The 17,166-nt window shown below is 29.0% G+C and overlaps 1 protein-coding gene across 1 annotated transcript in view; it reads right to left on the reverse strand.

Annotated features, from left to right (window-relative positions):
* The window catches only part of LOC100199197 (ubiquitin-conjugating enzyme E2 R2), an 18,831-nt gene extending 6,589 nt beyond the window's left edge, over nucleotides 1–12,242 (reverse strand). The window contains exons 1-4 of the mRNA XM_065816648.1: nucleotides 11,985–12,242; nucleotides 1,402–1,488; nucleotides 946–1,043; nucleotides 520–648 (exon numbers count right to left, since the gene is read on the reverse strand). Of these exons, the coding sequence (XP_065672720.1) occupies nucleotides 520–648; nucleotides 946–1,043; nucleotides 1,402–1,488; nucleotides 11,985–12,155 (485 nt within the window). The 5' untranslated portion in view covers nucleotides 12,156–12,242. The remainder of the gene's footprint in view (nucleotides 1–519; nucleotides 649–945; nucleotides 1,044–1,401; nucleotides 1,489–11,984) is intronic.
* Nucleotides 12,243–17,166: the final 4,924 nt, after the last annotated feature.

A 17,166-nucleotide genomic window follows, 5' to 3' on the forward strand; every position in this document is an offset into this window, starting at 1 on the left:
AAACATCTAGTTTAGAAATTTATAACTTTTTCTGTAAAGGAAAATTGCATTGATTTTTAAATAGGAATCATTTCAGCGATAGTGAACTAAGCTACTAACAGTGTACTTTAAAGTGAACTAAGCTACTAACAGTGTACTAATAAAAACTTTAAGAAATAATTTAAATAGTTAAACTTCAAATTGCAATCAATTATTTTTAAACAAGTTTTTATAATATTTATATATTTTTATAATTTTTTTTATAATATGTTAAGATATTAAACACCATTATACATTTTGTACATAATAAAATATGTTAATATCATATCATATGAAAAACTATATATATATATATATATATATATATATATATATATATATATATATATATATATATATGTTGTAGATTGTATACTAGTTGTATTGTATATTAGTTGTGTTTGAATTACGAATATTTTTCTTTACCAAAAAATACTAATTTTAATTCATAAAAGCTTCTAACAAATACCAATTATTTTTAAAATTTCTCACTCAACATACCTAATAATTGTTTGGTATTCTTTATCACCTGATAGCTGATACTTCTTGAACATGACAGATGCATCAACATTAGCTGGAGATGAAGTGTTAGGTTCATTAAGAAGAGAGATAACACTAAGCAAAATTGTCCTAAAATTTCACAATACCATTATATAAAATACTGTTAGCAAAAATATAGTGCAGACTTTGAAATTTCTGAAAAATTAATTCTTATCAATTTTTTGGTGTTAACTTCTTAATCTAGATTCCCATATTCCTTCCTCTTTCCAATTACCTGAAACATTTTGTAACACTAACAGGTACAGCCACTATTACCAGTAGCAGCAAAGCATTATTAAAAAAAAAACACAAAGTATATTTACACTAAAAACATTCTACTAACACTCTAACCTATTCACATTTTCTACAAAATTACAAAACACATGCCTGACATTTTGTGTAGGATTCCATCTCTCTTGTGGAAGTTCTCCACTACGAGGGTCATTTGTCGGAGGGTGAAGAATTGAAATACAAACATCTCCAGTCTAAAAAAATATTTTTTATTTTTATATTGCAATACAAAAAAAAAACAAAAAAAAAACACTAACATGACGTTGCATGCACTCACCGAAATGTCATTAAATGTAAATGTGTACTTTAGTGCAAACACAAGTAATGTGTACATTAATGCAAACAGTTTTTAATACCACCTGAGAAATAAACTTAATCTGGTTGTGAAAAAGTTTATTCAAAATTACTAAAAATTGACTTGCAGTGAAGCTTTCAAGAGGTGTAATTGAAAACTTTAAAATTTAAAAAGTTCAAGTTAAATTTAGAAAGTATTGCTTTTAAAAATAGCATATAATTAAATAAATATAATGAAAACTGCTAATCAAAACAAACCTCATATATATTAGGATGCCACATTTTTGTAGAAAATTTAAATGATGGAGGACTATAAGGGTAATCTTGAGGAAATGTCATTTTAGCCTGTAAAAGATAATTTACAGAGTATGAAATAACTCAAAAATTTATATTATCAAAAAATCCATATATATATACATATATACATATATATATATATATATATATATATATATATATATATATATATATATATATATATATATATATATATATATATATATATATATATATATATATATATATATATATATACATATATACAGGGCTTGAATTAAGTGTATTGCGATCGTTATTACTTTTCACACCTTCGCGATTAGTTTTTTCTTAAAATTTGTTTTTTCGCGATCTTTCTTTTTTCGTGATTATTCTTTTTTTATTTTAGAAGATTGATACTCTATTCGCGAATATTTAGTGTTCTTTTACAGTATAAAACTGCAGTGACTTCTGTAACGATAATTTTTTTTAAAGCGGAGAATAAAGTAAAAGAAAGAAAAATAAAAGATTTAGAAAATCAATTAGCAAAAATGTTCAAATGCAGGAAAAACACCGATTGTTTAAGGAAGGAAAAATTAATAAAAAACAAACGATTAAATACCTATTCGAATCAAAAAATAAAAGATTTTGATTGAAAAAAGAAATAAAAGTTAATTGATTGAAAAGTCACTTTCTTAACTCAAATTCTCTCGAACTCGAAGGGCTTTATTCCGATTTAGCTCATTCATTATGAACAAATTTAATGATATTTTTATAAGTTTATTTTGCGAAGAATAGTGGAAGGCAATATAGACTCTAAATAGTTATTAAAAAAAAACTTTAAAGTTTGTTAGTACACTTGCTAATTTTAAATTAATAGCAATAAATGGATGCAAATAAGGACCACAGATGCAGATTATATACAGTTATAAAGTGGGAAAAACATTTTAATTCCGAGTTAGAATACGATTTAAATGGAAATGAAGTTATAAGATTAAGATGCAGTTTATATAAACAATTTGAAAAAGGGATAAGTCAAACAAAATTCTTTTCCATGACCTAAATCAAACCAGGAACAATATCAATAAAAAAAGATTCACTGGCATTGCATATTAGCAGTGCGCAACATAAAGAGGCCACACCAATTCATCAACAAACAACATTAGGTTCAGTTTCATTATCTAACCATGTTATTCATAATACTCCAATCGGGCGTGGTTTACGTAAAATGGACGTAGAAGATGCTGACTTGTTACGGAAAAAGTTTAATATTGCGTATTACTTGGCAAAACGAAAGCGTCCATTCACAGATTATCCTTAATTGATTGCATTAGAAAAGAAGAATAAGGTTACAAATTTAGGAAATTCTTAAGGCACTGACCGTGCAGCTGCAATATTTACAGATTACATTGGCACCGTAATTAAAAACAAATTAACTGAATGTTTATAAAATTGTAGATTTTACTGTGTTCTCTGTGATGACACAGAGCACAGATTCAGCTGTATCCGAACAGGAATATGCTATGGACGAATGGTATAATGATAAAGTTAGACGATTGTCAGCAAATTTTCATCGTTATCCGGAAAAAAGAAAAAGAAAGTCAGGAAAAACAGACATTGATCTAGCGACAGTTGCAATATCGGATTTAGAAGAAAGTGAAAGCGAGGAAGAAAATTTAATATTCTAAGCAATAAACTAGTGAAGTGATTACAAAACGATCAAAATATTTACGATTACGATCTAATACTTTTTCTATTAGCAATCAAAAAAAGTATTAGATCGTAAAAGATTCTATTATTTAGACACATTTTTTTCTTTCGCTTTATTTTATTGAATGAAAAAAGTGAACGTTAACTTTTATTAAAAAATACATTGAATGAAAAAGCAATAGATAAAAATATTATGGGAATTTGATGAGGTTACTTAAATAAGAAAAGTTACTTAATAAGAATTTAATTATCATTCTTGTTTGTGATTGTGCTGGTTTTCGTGAAAATGTTAAGCTTTAACATTTTATCACGATAATGTTTTCGTCATTTTTAATAGTTTTTTATAAGTGTTTCAAATTTATAGATTGTTTTGTTAGAGTTTTGAATAATTTTTTTTACTGTTAAAAATTTATAGAAAATTAAATATTCTAGTTGTTTTAAACAGTTTAAAATATGTAAATAAAATAGAAAACGAAATAATTAAAAGAAGATTATATCAAGTTCATTGATTTTACAAAAATACAGCTGTTAGATTTAATGCAATATAATAATAGTAATAATGTAAATTATAACTAAAGCTACTTTACAACCGCTGAACGTAAATGTTATGACATCTTATGCAAAAATGAAACTTATTATATATGTTATTATAAATAAGTTAAAATAAATAATGCCCCCTCCCCTCCAGCGGGAGTGGAGGAGGGGTTATGAGCAACAAAAAAATCGCGATTAGATTTTTTTACGTTAATTCGAGCCCTGATATATATATATATATATATATATATATATATATATATATATATATATATATATATATATATATATATATATATATATATATATATATATATATATATATATATATATATATATATATATATATATATATATGTATATATATATATATATATATATATATATATATATATATATATATATATATATATATATATATATATATATATATATATATATATATATAGATATATATATATAGTAGTGCACAGTCAGATTTTGGCACCTACCAGACAAACATAAACTATAAAACAGGGTATTCACTCCAATAGGATATTTCCAACATTTACTTATTAAATACTATATAGTATATAGTATACACTATATGTAAATTAAATATAAGACTTTAGTAAATATTTAAATCCCTAATAAAAAATATACAATTTTATTTATATTAGGGTTTTTCAAAAACAGTGGTTTTGAAAAAACAGCTGTTACTGTTTTTCAATTTCAAAAAAAACAGCTGTTAACAGCTGTTTTTACTGTTTTTTAAAATTTTATAAGAAATTAAAATAATGACACAAGTTAAGGAGCAAAAAACGTCAATGTCCTTATATTTGTCAATGTCGTTTACAAAAATAAATTTAGAAGCTTTACTTGAAGAAGACTAAATAAATAAAGCTATTAAAAAACGCAATTTTTGAATTTTATTAAAGGATGAAAAACTTTAACTATTTTTAACTATTTATTCAGCTACTCGAATACAAACTACAATTTTTTCTTCATTTTTTATAATAAAATTTTAAAAAGACAAGAGCTTTAAGTGACTCGTTGGACAAACGCGATCTATTTTTTGTGCAAAAATTTGTGCAAACTGAAAAACACGCTCAACGTCAGTTGATGTTGGTTTAATACTTAAAAGTGCATTGAATAATTTTTGAAGGTTTTCTGTACATTGTCCAGTGTTCTTATAAAGAGTGAATTCCGATTTTAACCATTTGAAATCTGATCCAGTTGTTTTTGTTGTATGTTCTGTACGAAGAAGCAAGTCTAACTCGTCGTTTAGTGATAGACTAACATTTTCAGATTTGGATTGTATCGACTCATCTATTTTAGTTTCTTCATCAAATCCAAACAATCAAGAAGCAAGACGACCGGCAAATATCAATGTTGCTTTTGTTGGAGTGTTTGAAGGATCTTTTAAACTCTTTAAAAGATTCATAACATCCTTGTTCAATCTTTCATCAGTACGGATTTTCAAGTTATTGTACAATTCTTCACTGATTTTGCTGTTGATCATTGACAATTTTTTAAACATAAACTCCAAAATTATTTCAGCACTTGCTAATGTTGCATCTTCCTGACTCAAACGTTGAACTGCAAGTTTTATCGGTTCCATAGCATCATAAAGATTACGAAGAGCAATAAAATCAATTGAATCCAAAATGTGTGTCGCATTGAACTCAAATAAAGTCTCTCGAATTGCCATTTTTTTTTTTTTTTTTTTTTTTAAACATCTTCGCTTCCAACAAGGCTGCAAGCAGCCACTAATTAAAGTTGGAAGTTACTGTAAGAGAAAAGATGAAGATTGTAGAGCAAGATAACGATTGACGGACGATTTAAAAGATTGCAAATTATATGAATCAGGAAAGCAAGATGAAGGAAGCGAATTCCAAAGAGCTGATGTTCGAGGAAAAAAACTAGACGAATAAGCGTTTTTGGAGCACTTAGGAACAGTCACAGAAAAAGGATGACACTTAATTGAATGACGAGTAACACGAGAATGAATTTTAGTAGATGGCACAAGAGACGCTAGCTCTTTCGAGCAGTGCCCATTATTGTATTTGTAGAAAAGAGAAAGAGAAGCAACGTTACGACGATGTGATAATGGTTGGAGGTTGGCTGCAAGAGCAGGTCCAACTATGTTTACAATGCGTTTTTGCACCTTGTCTAAAAGAGAAAGGGCATCATTAGAAGATCCGCCCCAGATATGGCAACAGTATTCCATACAAGGCCGGATTTGAGATTTATAGAGGTAGAGAATAGAATCCAGAGTAAGAAAGTGGCGAGCTCGATAAAGAGATGCAACCTTAGCAGATGCTAATTTTGCAACTGATTTGATATATGGTTTCCAAGAAAGATTGGAAGTAAGAGTTAATCCTAGAAGATGAAGAGTAGGTGACTCATCGAGTACATCACCGTTCATAAATATAGGAAGATCTAAATTATTGCGATAACGATTGGCTGAAAAAAATTGAGTTTTATCTGAATTAAAGTTCACCAGCCACTGTGAGCCCCATGCTGTAGCAGAAGTGAGATCCTTTTCAAGCTCAAATGCCCCCTCCAGGCAATCAGAGGGTGTTGGTTTCTTATCACGCCAAGAATAAATGGTAGTATCATCAGCAAACAATGCCACCTTAGATGTGAGAATATCTGGAAGATCGTTAATGTAAATTAAAAAGAGTATAGGGCCAAGGATAGAACCTTGAGGAACCCCTGAAGTTACAGAATAAGAAGAAGAGTGTTGTCCATCGAGGACAACTTTTATGCTACGATTGGAAAGGAAGGATTCAATGATCTTAAAGATGTTGCCGGATACACCATAAGAAGAAAGCTTATGGAGAAGACCAGCATGCCAAACTTTATCAAACGCTTTTGAAATGTCAAGAGCGATGGCCTTAACCTCTCCACCTTCATCTAATGCACGATAAAACCTGTCAGTTATTACTGTTAGCAAATCAGCTGTAGAACGAGAAGATCGAAATCCATATTGATGGTCAGAAAGTAAGTTATTAGATTCAAGATGAGAAATTAAGTGTTTGTTAATTAAAGATTCAAAAACCTTGCTTATGATAGGAAGAAGACTTATGGGACGGTAGTTAGACGATTCAGATCGCTCCCCAGAATTTTTGAAGATAGGGATAACAGATGCGGCTTTCCAGCAGGCTGGAAAACAAGACTCTGATAAGCACTTGTTGAATAGTTTTGAGAGTATAGACGACAGCTCTGGAGAACACTTCTGCAAGACAATAACAGGTATGTTGTCTGGGCCACAAGCTGTAGAAGAGTCTAGACAGGAAATCACTTTAGATACAGATGCTGAAGTGATATGAATGTCAAGCAATGAATCAACCTGTTTGTTGGCAATATCAGGTAGAACGCAATTAGTGGAATCAAGAGATGATATTGATGAAAAGTTTTTAGCAAACAGTTCGGCTTTGTCTTTAGGTGAGGTGACAAAGTCTGAACCATACAAGAGAGGTGGAATTATAGATTTGTCCTTATTATTGATATTATTAAAGATTCTCCAGAAGTCACGAGACCCTAATTTTTGAGATGAGATACGAGATTTCATGACCTGAGAATAGCGGGTTTTGGCGTTAGACAAAACCTTTTTACAGTTGTTTCTAGCAGTAATGAAAAGACGTCTGTTTTCTGGAGAATTGTTTTGCTGATAAATATGGAAGTAATGGTTTCGATTGGCAATCGCAGCAGCACAGTGTGAGGAAAACCATGGAGGAGAGTGAGGCTTGACCTGGAATCGTCGAGAGGGAATAAAAGATTCCATGCCAGCCTGAATCCACGAAGTTATATAAGAAGCACATTTGTCGACAGGAAGTTGAAAGATTTCTACCCAAGGGCCATCACGAAGAAAATCACGGAAAGAATCCCAGTCAGCTTTACTGTAGTTGTAAGAGGTTCGATAGTAGGGGTATTCAGGTGATGAAGAAGAATGAGATATTAGTTTTAAAGAGATCAAACTGTGATCAGAAGCACCTAAGGGTGAATGTGGAGAAACTGAGCACTGACTAGGATCAGAAACAAGACATAAGTCGAGTAGAGAAGGTAAATGATTAGGGTTGTCAGGAAAGCGAGTTGGAAAGTTGACTATTTGAGTTAGGGATTGAGAAAGGCAAAAGTTGTGGGCTTTAATGCCTGCAGAGTCACTGACACTAGAGCCAAGCCATTCAGAGTGGTGAGCATTAAAGTCACCGACAACAACTATATTAGCTGATGGATAAAGAGAGAGGGCTTGGTCAATATGATCAGAAATAACATCAAAAAGTGTACAGTCTTGAGATGAAGGAGATCGATATAGAACAAAGAGAAAGGCAATAGCGTGAAGTGGTGCTAAACGAAAGCACATGAAAGAATAGTCTGTGGATTCAAACCTAGTTTCACGACAAACAGGTGAATTCTTACGAATGTAAATGCCCAGGCCAAGCATGTGGCTATTGGAGTCTTTACGAATCAGAGGAAGATAACCATCAACACTAAGATCACAAGATGAGACAGCCGAACTCAAATTAGTCTCACAAAGAGCAAGTAGGTCTGGTGAACTTTGCAAGAGATAAGACTCAACAGAAGAAAAGTTACTTCGAAGACCACGAATGTTAGTGAATGATAGGTTTAGAGAACTTGGTGATGATGATGGTTTTTTGTGTTTTATAGTTTTTGGTACTTTATTCATTTTTAAATTAGATTGAAGAACTTGACTCAAAGCATAGATAGTACTCAGAACACCGTTTAATAGCCCAAGCAATTGCCTCATTACTACTAATAAACCCTAAGCCGTAACAAAGGGCTCCAAATGTGGCCTCCGCAATGCACACCAAAAGTACAAACAGGGACACCATCCATGCGCAACATGGCACTGTTAATACTTTGATATTTTTCAGCTGTTGATGGAATCAGCCTCTCTGAGAGCTACCACAGAGTTCGGGAAACCTGACTACCAGCCGGCCTCAGAACCATAAAACTGAGTTTTAGAGCTGTACCCTCATAAGGAGATAATAGAATGAGTTGCCTAGTCATAAAAACAGTGACACAAGCAAACCCTTGCATTGAGTCAAGAAGATCCAGCATTCAACATCCTAAACTGGAAACAATGTATTAAAAATACATCTGCGCCAGCCTAATAGATGAAGAAGGGGTGCGAGGCTGGTCAACAGATAGAATCTGTTTACCCCTTAAGTCTTTGCCTAGGAGGCCTTCTACAAGACAGTAGCTGGGTGCATTTAACATCTGCCCAAGATGAGTATTTTTATCGAGACACCATCTCTAGCCTTTACTCAACCAAGAGCCCCAAGGCAGGGGGTGTTTTAAATCGGAGTTGGCATCTCCTAGCCTTTGCCTAAGAAGGCGTATCCTACAAGGCAGCAGGACATGAAGCAGATTGTACTGGGTTACATGTTACCAGTAGCAGGATAACCTGATCTGACAAACATTTCAGTCTTAATAATCGAGTCCAACATGGTTGGCATTAAATTCCAGCGAGTTTTTACATCAAGATGTAGTTCAATTTCACGTCCTGTTAAAGCTTTCACTTTACTCAAAAAAATGTTGTTGCGAACTGTTGAATTTTTTATGAATTTGACAAGCTTTCGAGAATTTTTAAGCAAATCGTGATAACTAATTTCAGATTGTTCAATGTCGTCATCATTTAGCAAATCAAGGCAATCATCAAAGCAATCACTTTCATCAGATTCATCGCTATCAAAATAGTGTTCCTCAATTTCATTCTCTTTCTTATATAAAGTATCGCAGACACCCAAATGTAGAGCATGGTTTAGGCAAAACTGGCCAATTATATCCACAAGTCTAATGAATTTTTTATTCACTGCTGCTCCATCCTGAGTTGAGCCAAAAATATTTTTGTTCATGTCAATTCCAAATTCAGTTAAATGTTGTTTCATAGCGACAACCATGTCTTCAGCAGAACAAGATCCAAAAATGTGAACAAGACCAGTTTTAATAGTGACTTTATCATCGCTGCTGTGTATATTAATTCCAAAGAATCGTCTTCCTCTTATTGTTGTATATTTGTCTACGCACATACTGAATTTTGCTCCATTAGCAAGTTTTTCCTTAATTATTTCAACAACTTTTGCTTTCTTCTCGCTAAAATCTTCAATAATTAATTTCATGACATCACGTTCATTAGCTGGAAGTTTGTAACCACCTCGTGATATAGATTGACAATTATAATTGTTTCTAGTTATTGCTCTAATTGAAATACCATCAGTTGCCATATCTGTAACTATTTCTTTGAGGGATTTTCGATTGAAAAATTCAAATTTTTGTTCTTTTCTCTGCTGTTGGTTCTTCATTGGATGTGCCAGTTGCTGACCTTTCAAAATCAATTCCATGTGTCTAAAGATGTGCTTTCAATGTAGTTGTAGAATTTCCAGAACAGACAATGATTTTGTTGCATCGCGAGCATTGTCCTTCGAGAGATTTTGTTTTTGGATTTTTTCGTTTTGTAGCAAAATCCCATACTGACGACATTGCTGAAATATATAAGCATTGTTATTGTATTCTTAAATCAAATTAAAATGATTTAATACGTACTGTTAAATGTGTTACTTTTAAAAACACCCAAGATTTTACTTTCTTCTCTTTGAAAAACACAAGGAAAAACACTAACTTATCACCAATACATAATATTTTTTAAACATGAAAAAGTCGTTAAAAACAGTAAAAACAGTTCTGAAAAAACAGCTGTTTACTGTTTTTCATTTTTGACCAAAAAACAGCTGTTTTACTGTTACTGTTAAACAGTAATGAAAAACCCTAATTTATATCATTTCAAATATATGTAACCACTGAAAATGTAACACTGCGACCCATGTATATCGAAGTATTTTTTTTACAAACTAATTTCTATTTTTTTCTCTAAATGCGTAGAAAAAGTAAAATAATTAAACACAGACTAGTATTTTAAGCAACTTAATGCTCTAACTATTTTTTGTTGTTGTTGTTCTAATTAATAATAGAAAAAAGATAAAACAAACTTTAACACCAAGACTTGTAAAATGTTATTGCATTAATATATTAGATCAAAAATATAGTTAGGAAGAAAGTCATCTTATTTAGAAAACAAATCAAAAAATTTAACTTTATATGTAAAAATTTTTCTACTTATAGAATTATTGAATTAAAAGAAAAAAAAATGACTTGTTTTCAGTGTGTTTACTCGAAAGTAAACACACTGATAACAATTCCAGACATGCAACAACTGAAAGCGGAAATATATAATACACCAAAAAGCAAATATTTACAGAGAAATAATAGTTTCTTAAGAACTAAAATATAGTCTTTTCAAAAGTGCTGCACTTCTAACAAGTTAATGACTTAGAAAGAAAAGTTGAAGAATTAGAAGTCATAGCAGAGTTTTTTTCAGACTTTTTAAACATGATATTTTAGAAAGAAATAGAAATATAGATATATAAAAAGTTAGTTATAGAGAATAACTAAATGGGGGCAATTGCATCGAAAATAGTTGATTATTTTTATTATTACATGTTACAATCTTATAACAATGCCACAAAGAAAACTTTACAGCCATACCATTCAGTATTTAGGAAGATTTAGATGCCTGCATCTTCGTCATATATTATTTAAGCAAAATGTATATATATATATATATATATATATATATATATATATATATATATACATTTAGTTTTATACTTTTATTTTATGATTTTTGTATTTCTATTTCTATTTTATGAGTTTTATATTTTTATTTTATTACAAAATTTAGTTTAAAGAGATTAAGTAAAAGAGGGCACTTTTATTTCTTACATAGAAAGTAGTTCATTCATTATTTTTATTGAGGATAAACTTTTATAAATGGGTTAAGAAGGCATTTCTATTTATCATTTTGGAGAATATTTTTTTAGTTTCAACAGGAAGTGAGTTCCAACAGTGAATTGTTTGATACTTGATTAACATAAATTTTATTTAAAAAAAACACATATGTATGTATATATATATATATATATATATATATATATATATATATATATATATATATATATATATATATATATATATATATATATATATATATATATATATATATATAGATAGATATATAGATAGATAAATAGATAGATAGATAGATAAATACATACATACATACATACATACATACATACATACATACATACATACATACATACATACATACATACACATATATATATATATATATATATATATATATATATATATATATATATATATATATATATATATATATATATATATGTGTTATATATATATATATATATATATATATATATATATATATATATATATATATATATATATATATATATATATAATTATTATACCTTGAAATAGCCACCTTCATACAATGTTTTGGGAGGTCCAAAAACACCAATATTCCATTCATATAAATTACTCTCGTCGTCAACATCAACAACAACACCTTCTATTGGATCTTTTCGAATACTTTTGATTTCTAAATGTAATGCCCTTATTGCAACAGATCCAGCCTCCATTTTATTTTTTTAGTTTCATTTATTCTAAGAGTTTTGAGAGTAATATTTTAGTTTAGAAATTTATCGTTTTAATTTTACTAAACATCTACAATTTTTGCAATAAATTTAGATTTAATAAATTTTAAATAATAAGATTTAGCAATAAATTGTCGAAGTAATTTAACTTATTCAATAAGTTACTGGCTCCAGTTAATTAAAAGAATAGTCTTGAAAGTAAACAACCATCTAAGATTAAATGGATATAAACAATAATAAAGTACGATTAATAAAAAGTGATAAAATCATTAAAAATAGTAAATTAAATAAAAGTAGTAAATACTCAACAATTTCCGAAATTAATACAATAAATAAAATTGCATCTGTTTTGAATATAAACGAGAACGTCTAAGTAAATGCCGCTTGATAACCGCACGTCAAATGCCTCGTTTTAATTTTCAAATTCGGTTATCGAGTCGAAACAATCTTCATGATATCTGTCATTTTTTAAAACCATAAATAAAAGCTTTTCAAAACAATAAAGGGAGTTGAGGCACATTCAAGGGCGGATCCATAAGGAGGTTGATGAAGGTGATTGTCCCCCGCCCTTCTCAGCTATTTTGAAAATAATTTTTTTTGTAAATTTATATATTTGAACAATTGTTTGAAAACGAATTACTGAACAGTTGTTCGGAAACGGAAGTTGTTTTAGGGAGGCTGTTTAAAAGTGAAAGAAAAATTTAATGAGTTTATATTGTGCAAAAAAAAAAAGTTGTACCCCCTCCCCTTCTTTACTAGATGGTCTGAATACGCCCCTGGGCGCATTGATATAGTTTTACTTTGGAGCGGGAAAAAAAACAAAAAACAAACTACGTAATAATAATAATAATAATAATAATAATAATAATAATAATAATAATAATAAAGCTATCATAACTAGTTTGTTGTTTATCTAACTAATCTTACTTGAAATGAATAACCTAAAAGATTGATTAGAAAAATTTTTAGGACCAATTTTATAAAAAGAATGCAATTCGTATCAAACTGGCCCTGTCCACGGTCTACATTGCACAGTGGGCCAATTTTCAAAAAAGCTGGCCAAAAGTCAAAAAAAAAAATCACTATTGTGATTTTATTATTTTGAAACTACATAAACAAAGCCTTGTTGCATTTAATTGTATAAGAAAAAATTGTATAAATTTTAAAGTTACCTAAATCTACGCAGTTAAACATCTGTTATTAAAAACACTTAATAGGCATTTTAAAAACAAACAAAAATTGTGGTCAAATAAGTATCGTTTATAAAAAAGTTATATATCGTTACTAAAAAAATAACTATGGAGTAATTCCACGTCAAAACAACCAATTTTTTTTTTAAATGCAACCCTATGTCCTTAGATTTTTTTTATATTTTTACCATAGTTAGTACATTATAAAATAAGATAAATCCCAAAATTTCAAGGTCTAACTCCCAACGGTTTGTGAGTAATCGTTGTTTTAATTTTGGCTACTATTATTGTTTTGGTCATTTTCCGCCATTTTTAAATTTACATTTCTCCTTATAAAACCAAGTCTATAAACATTTGAGTTCTAAAAATAAGTGACTTAGTTAATTTCTAGGTGAGGAATTTGAATATATAAATAAAAAACTCATTTTATAATTAAAAAGTACCTAAATATCAATTATAAATATTAAAATAGTGGACACCTGCCCCAGTAAAATTTTTAGGTGTGCAGTAAATTTTTTAAGCCTAAAATTTCAAATTAGATCATTGTATGTTTGAAGAACATTGTGTGAAAAAATCATTTCTGCCAAATACATAGTTTAAAAATTACATGAAAAATGTTACAAAAAAAGCAAATATAGCATATTTCGCTTATCGTAGTATTTAAAATAAATAAAAATGATGCATACTTGAATTGATATACAATCTTTTATAATATATCCATTAAAAATTATTGATTTACAAATATATACTTATTAATTTTGTTAAAATCTTTTTTTGAAAGTTCATATTTGTCTGATATTATTGTTGGTGCACTTATTAATGTTATTACATTGGTGATTGGTATCCAACAAAAATTATTCCTTTTCGGCCAGAAAAACTGTTCAGATGGACCGTGTGGATGCATAAACTTTATTTTTATATCATTATATTCTTCATCTTTTTCTTCAACTACTGCAATTCACCAAAACGAGTTATATGTACATGCGTAATATTTGTATTTCTGCATTAGCTCAAAATTTATTAAACTTAAATTTTGGTAGTTTGATTTTTTAGTTATATTAATAGATTTTGGATTTATATTGTTACTAGTTTTTTTAAATAATATAGATGCTTTCGAAACTGGTATGCAATGGTGAAATCCTCGACTTCCTGGTATTGTTTTTCCTTTCTCAAATCGTTTGTTTTATGTAGCTCTAACATTAACCATAGTTCCTTTATCAATTTTAAAGAACTTTATTGTGAGCGTTTTTTGAATGCAAAATTCAAACGTTGCATCGATTGTTAGTATTTGATTTTTCTTTGGACGTTTTTTTGCTGTTGTTCGTTTTACTGTATCACCTATTGCATCACAAGAATATTTGCCATGACTGGTTGCAAAAAATATCCATTCAGCTAAAAATCTTCTGAGTGATGGCATAGATTTTGAAAATTTTTATACTGTCCTCCACATCCTTCAGAAAAGTAATACAATTTGAGAATTAAAGAAGGGTTTCTTTGATATAATTACATAAAAAATATTTTAAATCAAATTACCTTTCTTTTTTTTTTTATGCACTTTATAAAAATTACAAAAATTGCCATTTTTCTTTTCAAATCTTGTTTGAAAGTAGTGAAAATGGTGATTACAAATGCTGAATAGTTCTTCACAAGCACGCAACTCAGATCTACATAAAATGTTTTGACGAGTATCAGTGTCTAGGTCATGTAGTAAAAAAATCTCTTTATTTCTAGAATATGAGGTTTTATGGCATTCTGACTTCAAAACTTTACCAATATCACATGAAATCATTTTGATAATGAATTAAAAAATGTTATAATTGCAAATTTAAAAATGCACAAGTATTAATTACATTATTTATGTAGAACTAATTGCAACATTTAAATTAGATGAATATGTCTAAATTCAGCAATTAAACTTATTTTTTCAGTAATTAAACTGATAATTGGAAAAGAAAAGGAACCAAAGAACAAAAAGGAAATAAAAAATACATTAAAAAAACTTTCATAACTTGAGAACCACTTAGATTTAGATTTAGGTAGGAATTAACATTTTTTCCTAAAGTACTTTAGGAAAAAATGAAAAACAAATCAGAGAATTTAGGGTTGTATTAGGGCGAAAATTGAAAAACAAATCAGAGAATTTAGGGTTGTATGGCCTGGTTGTTTTGAAATGGAATTACTCTTAGGAAAAGAAATAAAAATTGCACGTTTAATTCAGGAGCGGATCCACAATTTTTTAGTGTTTGAGTTAAATAACTTCCAGGTAAGTTCTATATTCCAAACCTTTGAATGTTCATACTTATGTCATTTAAAGATGTTTTGCAAAAATTTGCGCCGCAAAGAACTTGGGAACAAAAATACCCTAAAAATTAGAAAACTAAAACGTGGGGGAAATAAATTTTTTGAAATATGAGTTCTAATATCCTAAACTAGGTAGAAATTTCTTTAAGGTAAAAAAATTTCATTGAAAAATAATGATTTGTTTAGAAATCATACCTAATTAAATAACCCCCCTCGTTTTGAGGGAGTTGTAAACTTTACATGGTTATACCTTCTTAATACCAAATGATTTTTTGACAAAATTTTAAAAATATGTACAATTTTTAGTCTTATTTAAGTAAGTAATTTTTCTGTTTGGAAAAATTAATTCCCTTCACGTTTGGGCGGATGATTTCTACTTTTTAGGGTATTTTTGTTCCCAGGCTCTTCGTAGCGCAATTTTTTGCAAATATCCTTAAATGACATAAGTATGAACATTCAAAGGTTTGGAGTATAGAACTTAGCTGGAAGTTATTTAACTCAAACACCAAAAAATCGTGGTCCGCCCCTGCAATTATATATACATTTTTAGTACAAAAGTAAAATATTTACAGAACTATGTATTTGGCATAAATGATTTTTTCACACAATGTTCTTCAAACATACAATGACCTAATTTGAAATTTTAGGCTAAAAAAATTTACCGCACACCTAAAAATTTTACAGTGGCAGGTGTCCATTAGTTTAACATTTATAATTGATATTTAGGTACTTTTTAATTATAAAATGAGTTTTTTATTTATATATTTAAATTCCTCATCTTGAGATTAACTAATTCACTTATTTTTAGAATTCACACGTTTAAAGGCATGGTTTTATAAAGAGAAATGTAAAATTAAAAATGGCGGAAAATGACCAAAACAATAATAGTAGCCAAAATTAAAACAACCATTACTCACGAACCGTTGGGAGTTAGACCTTGAAATTTTGGGATTTATCTTATTTTATAATGTACTAACTATGGTAAAAATATAAAAAAAATCCAAAGACATAGGGTTACATGGCCTGGTTGTTTTGACATGGAATTACTCTATGGACGATACTATTCAAGGTATTTATATAATATTTTAGTAAAAAGTTTTATATTACTTCTCTAAATTTTATGCGAAAAGTGCGAACAAAAAAGTACAGAATAAAGTTTATTTATTTTCTTTAACCTATTTTTCAAGCATTGAAAAAGTAGTGAACCCGCGAGATTCCGCTTAGTTATAATTTGGATGTTGTTCATAAAAGTGTATTCTAAAGATTGATTAAAAGAAAAGGCACCTATTTTTGCCTATTACTTCATTAACTTATATTGTGTAGTGCTAGTCGTGTTTTTTAGTAAAAAAAATGGCGGTGTTTTGTTTTCTTTACAAAATCAGTCAAATTGTATATAGATATAGTTATTATGTTTCTTGAGAAACTGATTTTGTTAAGTGCAATAAAACTACAAAAAAATTAGTAGCACACATAAATGAGAGATTTTGACAAAGTTAGAGTGTAGG

The sequence above is a fragment of the Hydra vulgaris genome, chromosome 13 (genome assembly GCF_038396675.1).
Source record: "Hydra vulgaris chromosome 13, alternate assembly HydraT2T_AEP".
Classification (NCBI taxonomy): domain Eukaryota; kingdom Metazoa; phylum Cnidaria; class Hydrozoa; order Anthoathecata; family Hydridae; genus Hydra; species Hydra vulgaris.